The sequence below is a fragment of the Malania oleifera genome, chromosome 6, assembly GCF_029873635.1.
Source record: "Malania oleifera isolate guangnan ecotype guangnan chromosome 6, ASM2987363v1, whole genome shotgun sequence".
Classification (NCBI taxonomy): Eukaryota; Viridiplantae; Streptophyta; class Magnoliopsida; order Santalales; family Ximeniaceae; genus Malania; species Malania oleifera.
This window is the reverse complement of record NC_080422.1, coordinates 79,446,185-79,467,086: the sequence shown is the minus strand read 5'-3', so window position 1 is coordinate 79,467,086 and position 20,902 is coordinate 79,446,185. Positions and strand designations below refer to the sequence as shown.

General features: G+C 38.7%; 1 protein-coding gene across 1 annotated transcript in view; it reads left to right on the top strand.

Annotated features, from left to right (window-relative positions):
• LOC131158667 (uncharacterized) overlaps positions 1-20,902 on the top strand; it is a 28,056-nt gene that overhangs the window by 6,927 nt on the left and 227 nt on the right. The window contains exon 2 of the mRNA XM_058113535.1: positions 20,510-20,793. Within this exon, the coding sequence (XP_057969518.1) occupies positions 20,510-20,793 (284 nt within the window). The remainder of the gene's footprint in view (positions 1-20,509; positions 20,794-20,902) is intronic.

Genomic DNA, 20,902 nt, shown 5'->3' with positions numbered 1-20,902 from the left:
TGTGATTTGCCAGCGTACGGGCTGTGCTATGATATGATTTGCCGGCGTACGGGCTGAGCTATGGATGTGATTTGCTAGCGTATGGGCTGTGCTATGATAAAATGTGAAATACTGGAGTATGGGCCAATGATTTTATGATATATGTATATATGCAAAATAATATGGTTGATCTGATAATTAATGATAAGAGATATTTATGTATCACAGTTTCAGTATATGTTATATGATATCAGAACCTGGTTGGCTTGGTCTAGGCTAGCACTTGCACGGTACCGTTGCTATGTGTCCATGGTCTTCGTGATCATGATATCTGTGTTAACGCTGCTGTATGGAGTGGTGTGAGATTGGATGGTTGATGTGGTTTATAAGAAGTGTGTGATCGCCCCTGGTGTACAGACCAGGTCTAGCAGACCCATCAGACTTATAGACTGTACTTTTGACTTGGTAGTGGTCGGCCAACCATTGTCAGGTCCCGCCTTCGGACCACACAACCCAGTCATGTGGGGGTAATACATGACAACAGCCAACTAACCTGCTAGGAATGTTTTTGTATTATTATTATATGAGATGAAATATGTTAATGAAAATGCAGTATGTTCTGCCATGATTTGATGATATATATGTTTTTTCCATATATATAACAGCTATTAAATATGTTCTGTATGATATATGTATGACACGGAATACTTATGTTGCCACACACTGGTATTAGTTTATTTCTCTTACTGAGAGGTGTCGCACCCCAAAATTTTATGAACTTTTGAGGAGCCCCAGATAGGAGAGCGGGAAAAACCCCGTTGATCTAGAGCTGTTGTTTGCCCTTTTTAGAGGGTAAGTTTTGGTAGGAATAGATGGATTTTTGTGGGAAATGTCCCTAAATTTTTGTTTTGGGATGTATATACTGGAATACAGTGGATATATAATGGATGTTTTGTATTTATAATATTGTGATTATATGTTTTTTACTGCTTAGGCTTTTGTTATGTGTTCTGATGTTTCCCTGGTACCCATGGGTCCAGGTGGATTATGATCTGTTGAGTTAAGATTTGTGATTTTGTAATATATATAAAAAAAAATGTGGAAATTAAGTAGGTCGTCACAATTTTTCACTAATCAATTTGCTAATTATTGGCTAATCCTTGCAAATGAACTTGTATATATAGGCATTGGCAAAATTATAGTTGTTGGGGACATATAAGGCATTCTTAAATTTGTTTTAAAACGGTTTAGCAAAAATAACCCTATTTAACCGTCTTAGCCGTGGTAAAAATATAAGACAACTCAAGAGTTTCGAGTGGCTAAACCATGGTTCAGTCACTTGAACAGACTCAATGAAAAAGCTATTTTTCAAAGTTCAGTCACCTAAGTATGAGTTTGGTTTGCTGAAACATTCCCACACTGTCTACGATTCGGGTGCCTGACCTTGAGTTCAGTTTGCCGAATCCATGTGTTCGGTAGCCCGAGGCAATTTTGAACGTGAAGTTCGGGCTGTCGAGTTGGTGGGAAAAGTTAAAAATAAGGTTCGGTCATCCGTGGACGGTACATTCAAAATAGTATGGTCACCCGAAACCCAAGTCAACAAGTTGACTCGTCAAGGATTCAGTCGCCCGAGGTGTTTTGAACACCTGGGGTTTGGTCGCCTGAAGCCTCATAATTTTTACCTATAAGTCCATTTTCAGTTCAATTAATCACCCTAATATTATAAGTGATTTTGGGGACATCTTATGTGCTTGTGCATGGACATAACGTCTTTCTAAGGTCTTTTTGAGCTTATTAGAACTTACATGCATGATATGCAGGGATTATTACAGACCTTTTTCCTATGTTACTATTACAGACCTGAATTAATATAGATTACAAAAAAAAAAAAGAATTCTTCTGGGTCTTTAGACTTGGAGTCTTCATATGCTATCAAGTGATCTGCTCATATGGATCTGCACACAACCTTGATAGACATTAAATACCTACGTATTTGTCATTATCAAAACTGGGTATGACCTATAAGGTCAACATTCTCCCCCTTGATAATGACAAATACACCATGCAAAAGTGGGTATAACCTTGAAAGGCTCCCCCTATCAATATGTATAATGTTAAAGATTTAACGGTGCAAAATTTTTTCAAACATTTTTCAAATAACCAATTTTGCCCTCTTCTCCCCCTTTTGGCAATAGCAAAAAGGGCTATGATATATGTAAAGTCATAGGCATTGAGTATGGTACATTTAGAAACAAGATAGGTTTGGGAAATTTTTTAGAATTTTCGGTAGTATGCCATTTGAAAATAGAACATTTTCCCAAGAATACCTGTATGGAAATGACCTGATTTGAGTTTTAAATAAACAGTTTATCCACAACTACTTAGCTCAAACAGTCCAGTGCGATCAAGACATAAAACATAACTGTACCAATCAAACATGCAAGAAATATGAAGATCATACATATCGAGAGATATAACCAAATTCATAAAGTCTAAATATCTAGGAGGCATCTCTACTATGCATTAGACCTAACTCACGTCTAATCTGAAAGAATCTATCTTCTGGAAGTGGTTTAGTGAAAATGTTAGCTCACTGCTCATTTGTGCACACAAACTCAAGCGCCATATCCCCTTTCTACACATTATCGTGAAAGAAATTGTCATGCCCCGAACCCGGTAATGGGACTCAGGGGATATTTAGTAACCTAACCTATCCCTATATCATACACAACCAATGATACATCATAATGAATGAGGGTCCGAACCCATGGGGTTCCCAGGCACCTTATATACATCCATATACAACATAATATACGTAGCGAAAAACGTCTTTCTATACATATTCTATAGCATATCAGAGTCTATATAAAAGGAAATCCAGGTCCATAATACAAAACACAACCCGGGTGTCAACCAAAAGACCACTCGATACAGTCCTAGTACTTACCTAAGTACCTCTCGCAGTACACCAACCACTACACTCCCAACTCAGAGGATGCTAGTTCCGGTTACTCGAAGGACCTAAAATATATGTACGTACAGTAGGGGTGAAACACCTCTCAGTAAGGGCAGATATAGGTTATATTGGTGTATGGCGTATGAATGTTATCATGATGCTCAAAACATACACAGTTAAATGCAATTCCAGTATTTTCAAAAACAGTTCCAATACAATGCATACACGCACACACACATGATCAAGAAACCCGGTGTCATCACACCCTTTGGCCCGAAGCCAGCCTGCATTACACGGCATCCCCGACACATGGCTAGTACCAAACTCCCATGGCATCGTACCGGTACAATTGGTGGATCCATATCCTTTGGTGATTAGCCGGTAAGGCTCACGCCCTCAAATATAGAGCTGGACACTCTTGCCAAACATGGCCAGCGATTTCATACGCCCTCAAATATAGAGCCGGACACTTTTTTAGTACTTGGAATAATTTAGAACCCAGTTCCTATTGCATTTTCACAAAACACAACCATGCATGCTCATATAACCAAACAAATCACACCCATTTGGTAATCTAAAATCATGATTTTTCAAACATACATAGTTTAAACAAGTCAAGGCACGACTGTCCCTATAACACAATATATGTCATAATATATTTACGGTTTTCCAACAAAATTAGGGAATACAGCCCGTCACCCCTTTTTCCCCAAAACTGTAACATGAAAAATCCATAATTTTTACCCACTAGATTTCCCCAAATGAGTAACTAAAACGCACACAAGACCGTGAACCTCAATTCTATCGAGTCCGATTTCAAAAATAACAGACATAAACTGAATCCCCTTACCTTTCCCTAAAAGACAAATGCCGAACTCTACGGCCCCTAAACAGCGAACCGAGTTCTCAAAACCTATAAAGCACAGTACAGAAGATGCTCACAATCATATTCCCTATATAATTACTGGATCAGAATTGAAAATCGAGCCTTACCTCGATTTCGAGCCAAAACCCCAAAACACCTGAAACGAAGATTCGATCCGTAGATATTGTAGAGAATCCTTCCCTAATCCTTGTGGTAACGTCGGATCAATGATTCCCGTGATGAATGACGAAGAAATCTAGAGAGAGAGAGAGAGTACATTGAGTTTCCAGAGAGATTTTGAGATTTCTTAGTTGAAAAGTAATGAAACTATCTATTTATAGCCCTTTGACTCGGCCGTCCTCATTGACGAATGGCGTCCTCTTCGACGAGCCCATGTAGACAGCTCATCGATGAAACAGTGACCTCGTCGACGAGCCTGAGATTTTTGATTTCCCAAAACCTCTTGGCTTTCCTCATCGACAAGCACATGAAATTCGTCATCGAGAAACCTAGGGCCTTCGTCGACGAACTTTGGCTTCGTCGATGAAGCCTACTCAATTACCATTTTACCCTTCTCTTAATTAATTAAATCCATATATCACGATTCGGGTTCTTATAACCTACCCTCCTTATAAAAAATTCGTTCTCAAAATTTGCAATCTCTCATTCATGAACTCATTTACACAACTAAACACATACACTCGACTCTAGAAAGAAAATCGGCGACCACTATAACGTAGCCTCGTCACATCATATACATACTCTCACTTATGGAGGAGGCATACCGTGATTACATACATAAATCGTCTCAGGAGTTCATAAACACACACTCCCAATGACTAACCACCTATCCCAATATAAAGTAGGGTAATGTACACATACTCAGAACAATTGTGGATACTTCCGGCGTATTTCCGCTTCCAGTTCATAAGAAGCTTCCTCAACCTCGTGATTCTTCCACAATACCTTCACTAACGGTATCTCCTTGGTACGTAACTTCTAAAATTTACGGTCCAGAATCTGAATAGGTACCTCCTCGTACGCTAAAGTATCCACAATCTCCAAGTCCTTGTAACTAACTACATGCGACGGATCCAACACATACCTCCTCAACATGGATACGTGAAACACATCGTGGATCCTCGAGAGTGCTAGGTGTAGTGCAATCTGGTAGGCTATCGGACCTACTCGCTCAAGAACTTCGAATGGTTCGATATAGCTTGGGCTCAACTTGCCCTTCTTCCTGAATCTTATCACCCCTTTCATTAGAGCGATCCTTAGAAATACCTTACCCCCACCTCAAACTCTAACTTATGGCAGCGAACATCTGCATAACTCTTCTGCCGACTCTGAGCTTATTTAATCCTCTCTCGGATCAAACCCACCTTCTTAGACGCCTGCTGCACGAGCTCAGGTCCTAACACCTAACATTCACCAACTTCATCCCAATACAAAGGAGATTGACACCTCTGACCATATAGTGTCTCAAATAGTGCCATCCCGATACTGGCCTGGAAATTGTTGTTGTAGGTGAACTCTACCAATGGCATAAACTATATCCAGCTACCACCGAAGTCTAACACACAAGCCTACAACATATCCTCCAAGATCTGTATTGTCCACTCCGACTGTCCATTAGTCTGGGGGTGGAACGCTGTACTGAAAGTAAGCTTCGTCCCCAGTGCCTCCTACAAGTTCGTCTAAAATCAAGAAGTAAACCTTGGGTCTCGATCTGACACAATGGATACCGGTACCCCGTGCATCCAAACTATCTCATGCAAGTACATATATGCTAACTTACTCAAAGGGTAGCTAACCTTCATTGGTAAAAAGTGAGCAGATTTCGTCAACTTGTCCACGATCACCCAGATAGTATTCTGCCCGTGAAGTGCTGTCGGTAATCCGGTCACAAAATCCATGGAAATATGCTCCCATTTCCATTCCGGAATAGCTAAGGGCTGTAGCGGCCCTATCGGCCTCTGATGTTCAGTTTTCACCTGCTAACACGTCAGACACTACTCCACGAACTGAGAAATCTACCTTTTCGTACCACTCCACCAGAAGGTCTCACGTAAATCCCAATACATCTTCATACTACTCGGATGTACCGTATACAAGGAACGATGCGCTTCCTCAAGAATCGTTCTTCTAATCCTATCATCGTTCGAAACACATAACCTAGTCCCAAACCTCAACACACCTCATTCAGAGATGTTAAAATCCGTAGCTAATCCTTGCTGCACTTTTCCTACAATCTCTGCTAACTCTGTATCAGTAGCCTGCGTGACTTTAATATGCTCAAATAAAGTCAGCTGGATCACCAAACTAGTAATGAAAGCCTGATGATCACCAAACACCAACTCTATACCCAAGCTCTCCAGATCCCGTCTAATGTGATGCTAAGCTACAACTGTAGAGATTGTAGCATGTTTCGACTTCCGAATCAATGCATCAGCTACCACATTAGCTTTCCTTGGGTGATAACTTATGGTGCAATTGTAGTCCTTGATCAACTCAAGCCACCGTCTCTACCTCATATTCAACTCCTTCTGCGTGAAAAAGTACTTGAGGCTTTTGTGATCAGTGAAGATCTCGCATTGCACACTATACAAGTAGTGTCGCCAAATCTTCAGTGTATAAACAATAGCAACCAACTCTAAATCATGTGTAGGGTAATTCTTCTCATATTCCTTCAATATTCGAGAAGCATACGCTATTACCTTACCCTACTGCATAAGCACACATCCCAAACCCTTCAAAGATGCGTCTCCATAAATCACAAAACCGCCATCCCCAGAAGGAATGGTCAACACTAGAGCAGTAACTAGCCGGTGCTTCAACTCCTGAAACCACTGCTCGCAATCACTGGTCCATTCAAATTTCACCCCCTTCCTGGTCAATCGAGTTAGAGGCCTAGACAACTTAGAGAACCTTTCCATGAACGGACGATAATAAACAGAAAGTCCTAGAAAACTCCGAACCTCCTATACACTCTTTGGCCTCACCCAGTCAACCACAGCGTCGATCTTGCTAGGATCCACTGAGATACCATCCTTAGACACCACATGGCCTAAGAATGCAACCTGATTCAACAGAAATTCACACTTCTTCAGCTTAGCATACAACTTCTTCTCCCAAAGAATCTGTAATACTAACCTCAGATGACTTTCATGCTCTTCTGAACTCCTCGAGTATACCACAATATCATAGATAAACACCACTACAAACTGGTCCAGGTACTCATGGAAAATCCTGTTCATCAGATCCATGAAAATCACCGGAGCATTCGTCAACCTAAAAGGCATGACTAAGAACTCGTAGTGGCTGTATCTGGTTTAGAAAGTAGTCTTCACCACATCCTCAGATCTAACCCTCACTTGATGATATCCTGACCGTAGATCAATCTTTGAAAAGACTTGCATCTCCTGCAACTGGTCAAAGAGATCATCGATATAAGGAAAAGAGTAACGGTTCTTCATAGTCACCTTGTTAATCTCACGGTAATCAATGCACATACGCATCGACCCATCCTTCTTCTTTACAAACAAAACTGGAGCTGCCTAGGGCGAAAAATTAGGTCGAATGAAGTCCCTGTAGCTACACCATCTCAGAGTATGTTGAGTTTCTAGAGAGATAGAGAGAGATTTTGAGATTTCTTAATTGAGAAGTAATGAAAATATCTATTCATAGCCCTTTGACTCGGCCGTCCTTGTTGACGAATGGCGTCCTCGTCGATGAGCCCATGTAGACAGCTTATCGACGAATAATGACCTCGTCCACGAGCTTAAGATTCCTAATTTCTCAAAACCTCTCAGCTTCTCCTCGTCGACAAGTACCTAAAATTCATCATCGAGAAACCTGGGGGCTTTGTTGACGAACTCTGGCTTCATCGACGAAGCCTGCTCAATTACCATTTTACCTTTCTCTTAATTAATTGAATCCATATCACGGTTCGAGTTCTTACAAAAATGATGTCTAATCTCAATATGTTGTTTGTGAATGTGAGTTAGGATTCTTTGAGATATTGATTGCACTATATCGTAGTGCAATCCAAAATCCACAAGTTGTTGTTTCATATATAGAGTTTACGCACAACAACTACCAGCCACAATATATTCTTCTTCGACTGTGGATAAGAAAATTGAGTTCTGTTTCTTGGAGAACCAAGAAACCAGAGATTGTCCTAAATAGTGATAAGTGCCGCTAGTACTCTTCCTATCAACCTTAATACCAGCAAAGTCAACATCAGTATAACTAACAATCTCAAATGTCGTATACTTAGGATACCATAATCCTAACTCAATAGTTCCAACTATATACCTAATGATTCGTTTAACTTCTAATAGATCGCTCCTTAGGAGCGGCCTGAAACCTAGCACACATGCATACACTAAACATGATATCAGGTTGACTAAATGTGAGGTATAGAAGGCTACTTATCATGCCATGATATAGTTTCACATCAATAGGGATTCCTTACTCATCTTTATCAAGTTCGATGGAAGAACTCATAGGAGTATCAAGAATTTTACCGTCTTCCATATTAAATTTCTTTAGTAAGTCCCTGATATATTTAGATTGGTATATAAAAGTCCCATATTTAGCTTGTTTAATTTGCAACCCTAGGAAGAAACTAAGTTCACCCATCATGATCATTTCAAATTCACTTTTCATGCATTTGGCAAACTCATTACAAAATCATCATTAGTTGCTCCAAAAATAATATCATCTACATAATTTTGCACAAGGAGCATATCATCATTTTTAGATTTGATGAAAAGTGTAGTGTCAATTTTGCCACATGTAAACCCATTTTCTAATAGAAAACCACTAAGCCTCTCATACCAAGTTCTAGGAGCTTGTTTCAATCCATACAAGGCTTTGGACAACCGGTATACATGATCAGAATATTTATGATTTTCAAAACTGGGTGGTTATTCTGACTTCTTCATTAATATAGCCATTAAGAAATGCACTTTTAACATCCATTTGATACAACTTACAGTTCTTAAAAGCGGCATAAGCAAGCAATATACGAATGACTTCCATTCTAGTTACAGGAGCATAGGTTTCATCAAAATCTATCCCTTCTTCCTGATTATAACCTTGGGCAACTAGTCTATCCTTATTCCTAGAAGTTTCGAGTGGCTGAACCATGGTTCGGTTGCCTGAACAGACTCAACGAAAAATCTATTTTTTGAAGTTCGGTCACCCGAGTATGAGTTCGGTTTGCTGAAATAGGCGATTCCCACACTGTCCGCGATTCGAGTGCCCGACCTTGAGTTTGGTCTGCTAAATCCATGTGTTCGGTAACTTGAGGCAATTTTGAATGTGAAGTTTGGGTTGTTGAGTTGGTGGGAAAAGTTAAAAACAAGGTTTAGTCGCCCGTGGATGGTACGTTTAAAATGATTCAGTCTCCCGAAACCCAAGTCAACAAGTTGACTCATCAAGGGTTCAGTCGCCTAAGGTGTTTTGAACGCCTGGGGTTCAGTCGCCCGAAGCCTCATAATTTTTACCTATAAGTCCTTTTTCACTTTAATTTATTCCCTTTATATTATAAGTGATTTTGGGGACATCGTATATACTTGTGCATGGACCCAAGGTCTTTCTAAGGTCTTTTTGAGCTGATTAGAACTTACTTGCATGATATGTAGGGATTATTACAAACATTTTTCCTATGTTACTATTATAGACCCAAATTAATATAGATTACAAAAAAAAAAAAAAAAGAATTCTTCTGGTCTTTAGACTTGGAGTCTTCATATGCCATCAAGTGATCTGCTCATAAGGACCTGCACACAACCTTGATAGACATTAAATACCTGCATATTTGTCATTATCAAAACCGGGTATGACCTATAAGGTCAACAAAAAATAAATGATTGTATTATATATTTTTCATATTGAAGAATGCATTTTGTTTGTTGCTTTAGAAATTGTTGCTAAAAATGAAAATAGGGGAATTGCATTTGTTTAAGGAGCAATTTTTTAATAAAATAATAATTAGCATTAATTTCATATTTAATAGAATGACTATTAAAATGTAGGTTATACCTTATTGTCAATGCCAAATATTGTTCAGAGTGCCAAAAAAAAAAAAGGAATGACATTCACTAGAAGAATGAGTTTTGAAAAGAGAGAGAGAGAGAGAGAGAGAGAGAGAGAGAGAGAGAGAGAGAGTAAAATAGTTAAAATCATAAGACACAATGTCGTCATCTTGTTTTTCTAAAAACAAAGGAAAAATAAAGAAAAATTTTGAAAAAAGTCTGCGAAAATAAAAAATTTGAGTTAGGAGTATATTTGTGCGTAGGGAAGGTGGTTAACTAACTATCTCAGTAATAGTTAACCAATACCCCTATCGACACCCATTCACATAATAATTACCACAATTACATATGTGTTCTTTTAAGAAAAAAAAGAAGAAATAAAAGATAAAAGAGAAAAGACCCCTTTTAATCCCCCAGTATTAGTATCACTATTTGAGCACTCCAACATGGTTTTGAGAAATTCAAAGTATTGTTTTAAAAGGGTTTGGTCTCAAAACCTTAAGTTTAATGAAAATATTATGATTATGATGGTGATAAATGATAGGGTAAGAAAATAGTTGGTTTGAAAACATTGAACTTTTACTATTGTCGATGCTAGATTCCGCTTGGGGGTGCTGACAAAAAGGGAATAACGGTCTCCAAATAAGGAAGAAATGAGTTTTTGATGAAATAGGGTAAAAATAGTTGAGAATGGAATCGCCACCTTATTTACTTAAAAAAAAAAAACACATAAAAAATAAAGAAAACCTTACAAAACGTCTGCGAAAACCAGAAATTAAGTCAGAGGGTATATTTATGTGTAGGCTGTTGGCTTTTCTAGGTTTCATTCCGTTTTGATAATAACAAACCAAGGCATCTAATTGTGCTACTTAGTGTGTAAACAAGTATTAAGATATTAAACATAATAACAAAAGTAAATGGGAAAGCTATGAAGCGTACAAAAGGATGATATTTGGTTATGAACAAGGAGCATATAAAGACCAAGCTTGAAGACTATGACTATGATTATGGAGCACATAAAGTCCAAGCTTGAAGAAATTAAAAGAATTTATTTCATGTATTTTGCAAATAGGACCTATGTGAGTACACTATCATTGGTTATGTGAAGAAGCTCATAGGTGACCTTAGTTGGACCCTAGGTACTCAATAATTTCATGAAAATAATTTTATAAATGTGCAAAAATTATTTTAAAATGTTAAAATCATTTTTGGAATGAAAAACCCCAAAACAAGATTCTCCAAATCCCTTCTTTTTCCTTTTCTTTTTTCTGCTATCGCATTGACGTGCAATTTTCTCTATCAATAACTTCCCATCTTTAAAAATCTTCAACACGAAAGTTGTGGAATTTTTTTTTAGCTTTCTGTTTACCAAGATCGCTCCATTTGGAGTTCTGCTAGCAAAAGTTACGCCCCAAATATGGAAGGGTGTTTCTGGTAAATCGTGGCTAAAATCTATAGGCCATTCAGACGACCGAGTCTCTAATTCCGTCAACCAAACCATGCGGCAAAAAGCTACAACGGCTAGAAAAAAGTTAGTTTTCAAAATAATTAATTACTTTCAAAGCCTAATGGTCATAAAATAGCTAGTAGACATCTTTCCTATAAATACAAAGTTTCTAACTTGTTTTAGCAAGAAGGAAAGAGAGATATACATCTATTATGCACATCCAAGTTTTTTGATCTTGATTAAAAATCCTTGTAAAACCCTTTGCATTTCTAGTTCATTTTTCAAGTGCACACTTACTCTTTTGCTCAAAAATCATTCTTGAAATTCATTGATTGCAGAGAGACCTTCTAGTTACACTTTGAGCTTCATTTCATAATCATATTGAGAGTATATTAGCTTGCTATTTCTATTGTACTTATCCGCTCAAGTTTGGAGCATTCATTGTACAACATTTTCTATTGATTCCGCTTTGTAAGGGCATCACTACCTATTGAAGGAGAGAGGCGACTCTGCCTAGCGAAGGAGAGAGGCGACTCCACCTATTAAAGGAAAGAGGCAACTCCACCTAAGTAAAGGAGAGAGGCATATCTGCCTAGTGAAGGAGAGAGGTAACTCTGCATGTTAAAGGAGGGAATGTAAAGGCTTCTTCGCCTACTAAAAGAGAGAGGTTTACTCCACCTATTGAAAGAGTACATAGTGGAATCCTCAAGTCGGTTGCTTAAGAAAATGTCACGAACGAAGCTTGTTCAGGGCATTATGCTAGCCTGTGACCACTTGTCTCGTGTGCTTGGAATGGGTTTCCATCATGTAAATACTAGTGTAGGGTTATTTTCTGCTAGTAGTGTCTTTGTATGCCAAATTAGGCAGTATGACTCCTCGGTCACTTTGATGTTTCCTAGTGCTAGAGTGGGAATGGACTAGAAAGCTCTTTAGGAGAGGGTGAGTGCTCATCAGTCATTGTAAAACTCACTTGATTTTTTCAACGTGTTTAGCCTACTTGCCTCCTTCACTAAGCACACAATGTCAACAGAGGTGTTGTTAATGAATTACGTTTGCTTCAATATTTAATGCTTACTTGCCACGCCTTTCATGAATTGATTACTGTTTCCACTGCTATTTGAATGAATGTTAATGAAAGTGTTTTGTGGATGAATATTGGTAAACGATAGGCTGTCTAGTTAAGTAAGAGTGCTTTAGCAAGCGCCGTATGGACCTTCACAAAGGTGTGAAAATATTCGGACCGTGACACTTGGTATCAAATACAAGGCTCAGTTGGTACGAGAATTTAGCTACCTTTGTTGTGGGATTTGGAAAGCTTTGGTAAGTGACCAATGCACCAAACAATGCTGAGAGGATCAACGTTCTGGAAGCACAGGTTAAGGCAACAACCAATATTGTGGTCGTGGAGCTAGCCTAGATGAGAGAACTTGTTGATGAAATGATGGGATCACAAAAGCATCAAGCAAGTTTTCTAGGTAAGATGTCAGAGGACTTTCGCCATACAGTGGAAACTTTGCAATCTCGGATGGTGGATCTAGATGCAAAGCTGAATCTGATGGTTCTTGCTATGGGAAACTCCAACACTCTAGGAGTTAGCAAGACCAAGGTACCAGAACCAAGGACGTATGGGGGTGCCCGAGATGCTAAGGAGTTAGATAACTTTTTGTTTGACGTGGAGCAGTACTTTCGCATTATGAGGATGGCCTCAGAACAGGCAAAGGTAGATACTGCGACCATGTACTTGGTTGATGATGCCAAACTGTGATGGCGTACCAAGTACTAAGAGATTGAAAATGGAAGTTGTGTATTCGATAGTTGGGCAGACTTGAAGAGAGAGCTCAAGGCTCAATTCTTTCCTGAGAATGTTGAGTATAATGTAAGGAGAAAGCTGAGAGATCTCAAGCATACGAGGTCAATCAGGGAATATGTGAAACAATTTTCTGGTTTAATGTTGGATATCAGGGACATGTCGGAAAAAGAAAAGTTGTTCTATTTTCAAAAGGGGATAAAACCATGGGCAAGAATTGAACTTCATAGGAAAAGGGTTCAAGACTTGTCAACTACACAAGTTGCTGCAGAACACTTGACTGACTATGCTAGTGATGATACCGCTTCGTACAAATGGTTTGGCGGAGAGGGAAATAGTGGAAAGTCTTTCAACAAAGGTAAACCCAAGAGTGTGGGAGTCGACTCTAAATCATCAACCTCAAAGGAAGCTTCGTCGTCTCAAGGGGTTCAACACACACAATGGAAAGGGGAAGAGTAAAATTTCGTGCTACTTGTGTGGTGGATTTCATAAAGTGAGTGAGTGTCAACACAAGGGGTTACTCAATGCCTTACAAGTTTCCACTGCGGGACAAGTGGTGGAAAGTGAGGAGGAAGAGGATAATGCCCCAAGGTTGGGTTTAGTGTGGCTGGTGAGCGCATTGGAAAAGCAGGCAAAAGCACCAAAAGTTACACGAGCAAAAGGGTTAATGTTTGTCAACTTAAGGATAAATGGGAAGAGTACCCGCACTATGGTGGATACGGGGGCTACTCATAAGTTTGTTTCATAGTTGGAAGCATGAAGACTCAACTTATCCTTAGAGAAGGATACATGATGCATGAAAGCAGTTAACTCTATAGCCCAACCTACTCTGGGAGTAGCCAAGCAGGTGATTGTGAAGCTTGGACAGTGGGAAGGTCATGCGAATTTCATAGTGATGCCATTGGATGACTTTCTAGTCATTCTAGGAATGGAGTTCCTAAAGGCGATGAGGGTAGTGCTAATGCCTTCGCCTAGTTCCCTATGTCTGATGGGAGATCTCATGCATGGTGCAAGTCGTTGCAATGAAAGGAGATGACGGGAAGTCCCTTTTAGCCATACAACTCAATGAGGGATTGGGTCAGGGTGAGCAGACACATCTAGCCACGGTGGTGGTAGACAAGGAAGTAGGCCAAGAGCTGGTGCCTACAACCATCCAAGCTGTGTTAGATAAGTACAAGGAGGTGAAGCCAGATAAGCTGCCTCACAATTTGCCTTCATGACGGACTGTGGACAATGAGATCGAGTTTTTATTAAGAATGAAACCACCTACTAAAGGGTTATGTCAGATGACGCTTCGAGAGATAGTAGAGTTGGAGAAACAAATTAATAAATTGGAAGCGAGATGTGTTTGCCCTTCCAAAGCATTGTGGGGAGCATCGATGTTCTTTTTTGAGGAAACATGAAGAGCATCTACATGAGGTGTTTGACAGGCTGAGGGGAAATAGTCTATATATGAAGAAAGGGAAGTTCTCTTTTGCTCAGTGGAGAAACAAATTCCTTGGTCATGTGGTTAAAAAAGGTCGTATCTCGGGGGGGGGGGGTATGGAGAAGGTAAGGATCATTTAAGAACAGAAGATCCCCACGACAGTAAAGGAGTTGTGTTCCTTTATTGGCCTTACTAGATATTGTAGGAAGTTCGTTGAGGGGTATTCACAGAGAATGACTCCAATGACAGGACTACTAGGGAGGTATTATTGGCCGCACACATGAGATGATGTGGTTGATTATACCAGAACTTGTCTCACTTGCCAACAAAACAAGGGGGAGTGGAAGAAGTATGGTACTTTCATGGCCACACCAAAGTACTGTTTGGCAAAGGAGATGACACAATTGCTCATTGTGACTGTTGTGAAACATTGGGGTGTTCCCCAAGTTATTATTTATGATCGAGACTTAATATTCGCTGACAACTTTTTGACAGAATTTTTTAGGATATCCAGGTCACATTTTTGACATATCTTCTAGTTATCATCTACAGACAGATGGACAGATGAAGAGATTCAGAGAGCTGCTAGATGAGTACTTGCACTATTTTGTCAACGACAACTAGAAGAATGCGATGTAACTACTTGATGTGGCTCCATTCTGTGGCAATGCCCAAAGGAGCTCAACAACCAACAAGAGCCATTTTGAGCTTGGTACAAGCCAGCAGCCATTGTTACTTCACATAATGGACGAGCCGTACAGATGAAAGAGTCTCAAGGTGTATATCTTCACTAGAGAATGGAGACAGAATGCAGAGTTTGCCCGAGTCTATCTGGAGAAACCTTCAAAGCAGATGAAGAAGTGGGCAGATTAGGGGAGAATACTGTAGTTTCATGTCTGCTGCCTCAAGCTGTTTAACACAGACACCAATAACCTGAGCAGAAGTTAGTCCAATAGAGTAGAGTTGAAGACGGTGCAATCTGATAGACGTGAAGTTGAAGAGATCCTTAGAGACAAAAAGTTCATATCCTCAAGGAAGAAGCAGCAGAAGTTCCTAGTGAAGTGGAAATACCTTGATGACAAAGAAATAAGCTGGATTTCTGCGAAAGCTATTCAACCGTTTGTGGAAAAACTTGAAGTGTACCTACCGCCAAAGTGTACGAGGATGCCGACCGCATAAGTGGGGGAGAATGTCATGAGCTAAGCTTGTTTAGGGCGTTATGCTTTCCTGTGACCGCTTGTCTCGTATGCTTGGGATGGGTTTCTATAATGTAAATACTAGTGTAGGGTTATTTTCTGCTAGTAGTGTCTCAGTATGCCAAATAAGGCAGTATGACTCCTCGGTCACTTTGATGTTTCCTAGTGCTAGAGTGGGAATGACCTAGAAAGCTCTTTAGGGGAGGGCGACTATTCATCAGTCATTGTAAAACTCACTAGCTTTTTTCAACATGTTTAGCCTACTTTCCTCCTTTGCTAAGCACACAATGTTAATGGAGGTGTTGTTAATGAATTATGTTTGCTTTAATGTTTACTGCTTGCTTGCCATGACTTTCATGAATTGATTACTATTTTCACTACTATTTGAATGAATGTTAATGAAAGTATTTTGTGGATGAATGTTGGTAAACAGTAGGCTGACTAGTTAAGCAAGAGTGCTTTAGCTAGCACCGCACAGACCTTCACAAAGGTGTGAAAATAGTTGGACCGTGACGGGTAAGGACATAGGCAAGGATTGTCAAACCTTATAAAAATACGGGTTTTATTCTCTCTTCCCTAATCTCTTTAAATTAAGCACACTTATATTTGTTTATATTTTTTGTGATTGTTAATTTCATTTGCTCATTTAGATCACGTGCTTAAGTTGTGGTTAAAATTGTTAATGCACAAGCTTAAATTTTTAAAATACTCAATTCACCAGCTCCTTTTGGGACTACACCTTTTCTAACATAGGGAAGGTGATTTTCCAATTATCTTAGAGATTATTAGATTTTTAGCACCCCTAACGACACTTGTTTGTAGAACGATTATCGCAATTACGTAAGTGTTGCCTTAAAAAAAAATAAATAAATAAAAGAGAGAAAATACCCTTTTTCGGTCATCCAGTGATGGAATCATTGTCTGAGAACTCCAATATGGCTTCGGGAGGCTTAGAGTATTGCTCTAAAAGGTGTTGAACTTAGAACCTTAAGGTTGATGAAAACGTGACGATGGTGATGGCGATACATGAAAATTGTTGGTTTGAAAATGGCTAGGCTTGTATTACTAGCTTAAGAAACCAAAGTTTTAGAAAAAATGAGACTAAGCTTGTATTATCGGTCTTTGAAAAAAGTGAATGAAAAGTGGTCAGATGCATGAGTTTTGAAAATCTAAGGTTTCATTATTGACCTTATTGAAAATCAAGAAAAATGATGCAAGAATACATATTTTTGGGATTTTTGAAAATATATTTGAGAAAAAGAAGACTTTGACATAGAATGGACTAAACATGGTTCATTTGATATAATTATGTTGGTTGGAACTTAATCCTTCTCAATTCATATGATTGTCAAAGGTTCAAATCCCTGTTATGCCTAAGGATAAGGGAAAGAAAGCACTCATCATTAGCCATAAACAGATGGTAGGAACCAAGCAATGAAAACTCATATTTTTGGGGTTTTCAAAATTTTTATTTTTATTTTGGTATTTTTAATAAAGGCAGTATTCGCACACTAGTACACGTACTGAAACATGCAACCTCTGTTTTCACTATAATCAATGTCTTTCACCCTAATAGGGTTACATAATGATGTTTATATAACATCTAATGCGTAGAGAAGTGTTCTAGTATAACTAGACTACATATCTAGTAATCCCTGAGAGGAAAATCCTCCAGATAATCCCAATCTACAAGCCCCCAATTTGAATTTATGTAATTTGCGTTGACGAAAACCATCGACAATTTGGAGCAGAAGAAAACACCTTGCTTCTGTCCTGTAGACACCTTATTTTTGCCTAGGCCAAATACAAGAAAATCATCATCATCATCATCATCATCATCATCATCATCATTATTATTATTATTATTATTATTATTATTATTATTATTATTATTATTATTATTATTATTATTATTATTATTATTATTATTATTATTATTTCTATTTATCATTATTTTAAATATAATTTATTATTAGGGTATTATTATTATTATTATTATTATTATTTTACTATTATACTATCATTATTATTATTATTATTATTATTATTATTATTATTATTATTATTATTATCATTTTGGCTATTATTATTTTTATTTTTGTTGTTCATATTATTATTATTATTATTATTATTATTATTATTTAGTATAATAAATAAAAAAATAAAAAATAAAAAATGATAAGAGTGGAGGGCGGAAACCCTAGCTGCTCCGCTCCCCCTTTTTCCTATAAAATACACACTCACGCACAGAGAAAAGACACATAGCCGGGGGCGCACCAAATACAAAAAAAAAACTATCCTTTTCTTACATAGAAGCCCCTGCACACTCAACTTCTCCCCCTCAATCTCTCCCTCTGTTTCTCCTTGAACTCCCCCTGCTCTCTCCTTCCTCGGCCCCTTCCTCCTCTTGTTCTTCACTCCCCAACCACAATAGTCGAGAAGCAGAGCCCACCAGCAACTGAGGTTCTTTGCAATACCAGCAACTCTCCATCCTCACCATTATCATCTCCGGGCTCATCCGTTCTCGCTGCTCCCACTCACCATGGCTGCTACAGCATCACACTAGCTCCAAAACTCCACGACCAAGCACAGCAGTAGCAGACCACACTAGCTCCACAACCCAGGCAACCATTAACTATGCCAGCCACGAATCGTCCACCGCTGCAACTTCGACGAAGCCCACGGTGGCCATTCCCCGCGCTCCGAAACGTCGCGATAGCTTGGCTACTCCGTTGAGGACTGTAAAGAGTCAAGCCAGTAATTAATTAGAAATTATTTCGAGTTCAAATTTAATAAATCTTTTAGTTGCTCCCCATTTTGTGAATATTAATTGTAAATATTTTCTTTCCAAATTCGTAGATAAAAATATTAATGGTAAATATTTTCTTTACAAATTTTTAATATTAATTGCAAACATTTTCTTTCCAAATTTGTAGATAAGAATATTAATGGGAAATATTTTCTTTCCAAATTTGTAATATTAATTGTAAATATTTTCTTTCCAAATTCGTAGATAAGAATATTAATTGTAAATATTTTCTTTCCAAATTTTTAGATAAGAATACTAATTGTAAATATCATCTTTCCAATTTTTTTTAGAATATTAATTATAATTATTTTATTTCCAACTTTCTAGATTAAGTGTGTTAATTATAAATATCTTGTTTCCATATTTTGAATAAACATGTGATTAATTGTGAATAAGCATATGACATGCATCTGGTAGCGGGATTATGCTAAATTTGGATTCACACACTTTCAGGCTTTATACCTGGGCTTTCCCTGCTAAGATTTGATAAGAGTGTAATAGCGTCAGTCCCTTCGTGGCAGAGCTTGATGGGACCTGCGAACCACTCCGCTCAGTGCGTACTTTATCCGGACCCCTATGAGGGAGGATTGAATTCCAAACTGAGGACCTTTTTTGTCAATAGGGGTTAGAGCCTACCCACACGTACTAGTCCATAGTCCCCGAACTAGGATAAAGCCATGAAGAAACCCTATAAAATAGCTGTTTCTATCTTGGGTGGGGTTGGGATAGGATCCTCATCCTTCTCCATGTGACTTAATCCATATATTTTGTACATATGTTTTGTGTTGTGTTATGCATCTTGCATCCATTTTAGACATGTATACTACTTAGCCATTATTCTAGAAAAGCTCAATAATGAGACCATGACCCATCCTTTCAAAAAATAAAGTACTTGGCCTAAGCATTTTAAAATAAGGGTCGGCCCAACCCTTTTCAAATAACTCAGGCCCATTTTTTTTTTTAAAGAAAACCTAGGCCCAACCTTTTTCTAAGCAAAAACTCGGCCTAGGCCTGATTTTCAAAAAGGGCCAAACCTATATTTCAAAAGGGGGCTTCGGCCCCATTACTTAAAAATCCAGGCCAACATTTTTAAAACAATTCAAGCCCAACTCTCTTTAAACTTGGGCCTCGACCCATAAGAAGATACCTTGAAGCCCATATTTTGAAACACCCAAAGTCCAAAGTGCACATCAAAGTCCACAAGCCTGCGTGTTGACTCGCCCGAGTTAATCCCAAACCCAGATCATAACCTGATCCTTCATAGGATCTAAGGTATATGGACCATCATCATGGAAAAGGATGGTTGAGGGAGGAATTGATTTGAATTAGTGGTCCATCAATGGTCAGCTTAATCATGAAATCTTTCATTAGTCGATAGGGATTTTTCTAGAATTCTGGCAAAGTAGTTATTTAGGTTACATCGCATTCATGCACTTCATGCATTATTTCACGTACAGCCATGCATGATAGGCTGCATGCATTTTCATATCTATGTTTATATGTATGTTTGTACTAGTCACATCCATGCATAAACACCCATTCCATCCCATGGTCGTGCATTCAATATTCACGCATTCATGCATCACATAATCATGCATTCGCGGTTCTAAAAAAATGAAGTTTTGATCCGCAGCTCTCTTAAGGAAAGAAGTCGTTCGAGTAACAAAAAGCAATAATTGAGACCACTATGCATCAGTACATACCAAGAGAAAAGCAAGAGAAATGAGCGAACAATTAGAAAATAGGGTCCTGGGCATAGAACAAGGACGGGAAGAATTGAATGAGAAAATGAGCAAAATCCTAAAATTTTTTACGAACAAAGGAAAAGCAGTATAGAATGTTTCGAAGATAGATACAGACCTCACTCATCCTTTGGGGTTCACCCTGGTTTATGGACAAACGTCAGCTCCACTGCCTGGCGTCATTGAGGGTCCGATGCCAAATATACCTCCGTTAATTTTTAATGTGCCAGCACAGGGGTTCCCAGTGGCAAGGAATTCCCTATTGGTAGCTTCTGATTTGGAAATGAACAGATCTAAGACCGAGCGTCGTTATGACGTGCTAGAGGAGCGCTTGAAAGCCATCGAGGGATCTAATACGTTCGACTCCATTGATCCTAATGACCTATGCCTCATTCCAAAGGTCATCCTCACACCAAAATTCAAAGTCCTAGATTTCAAAAAATTTGATGGAACCCACATTCCTCAGACTCACTTACGCCTCTATTGCCAAAAAATGGCTGCACACGCAGACGACGAAAGGTTGATGATGCATTGCTTTCAAGATAGCTTTATTGGAGCGGCTACCAAGATTGAGCTCGAATCTGTACTTAGAAAGATCTGAAAAATTCTTTTATAGCTCAGTACTGCC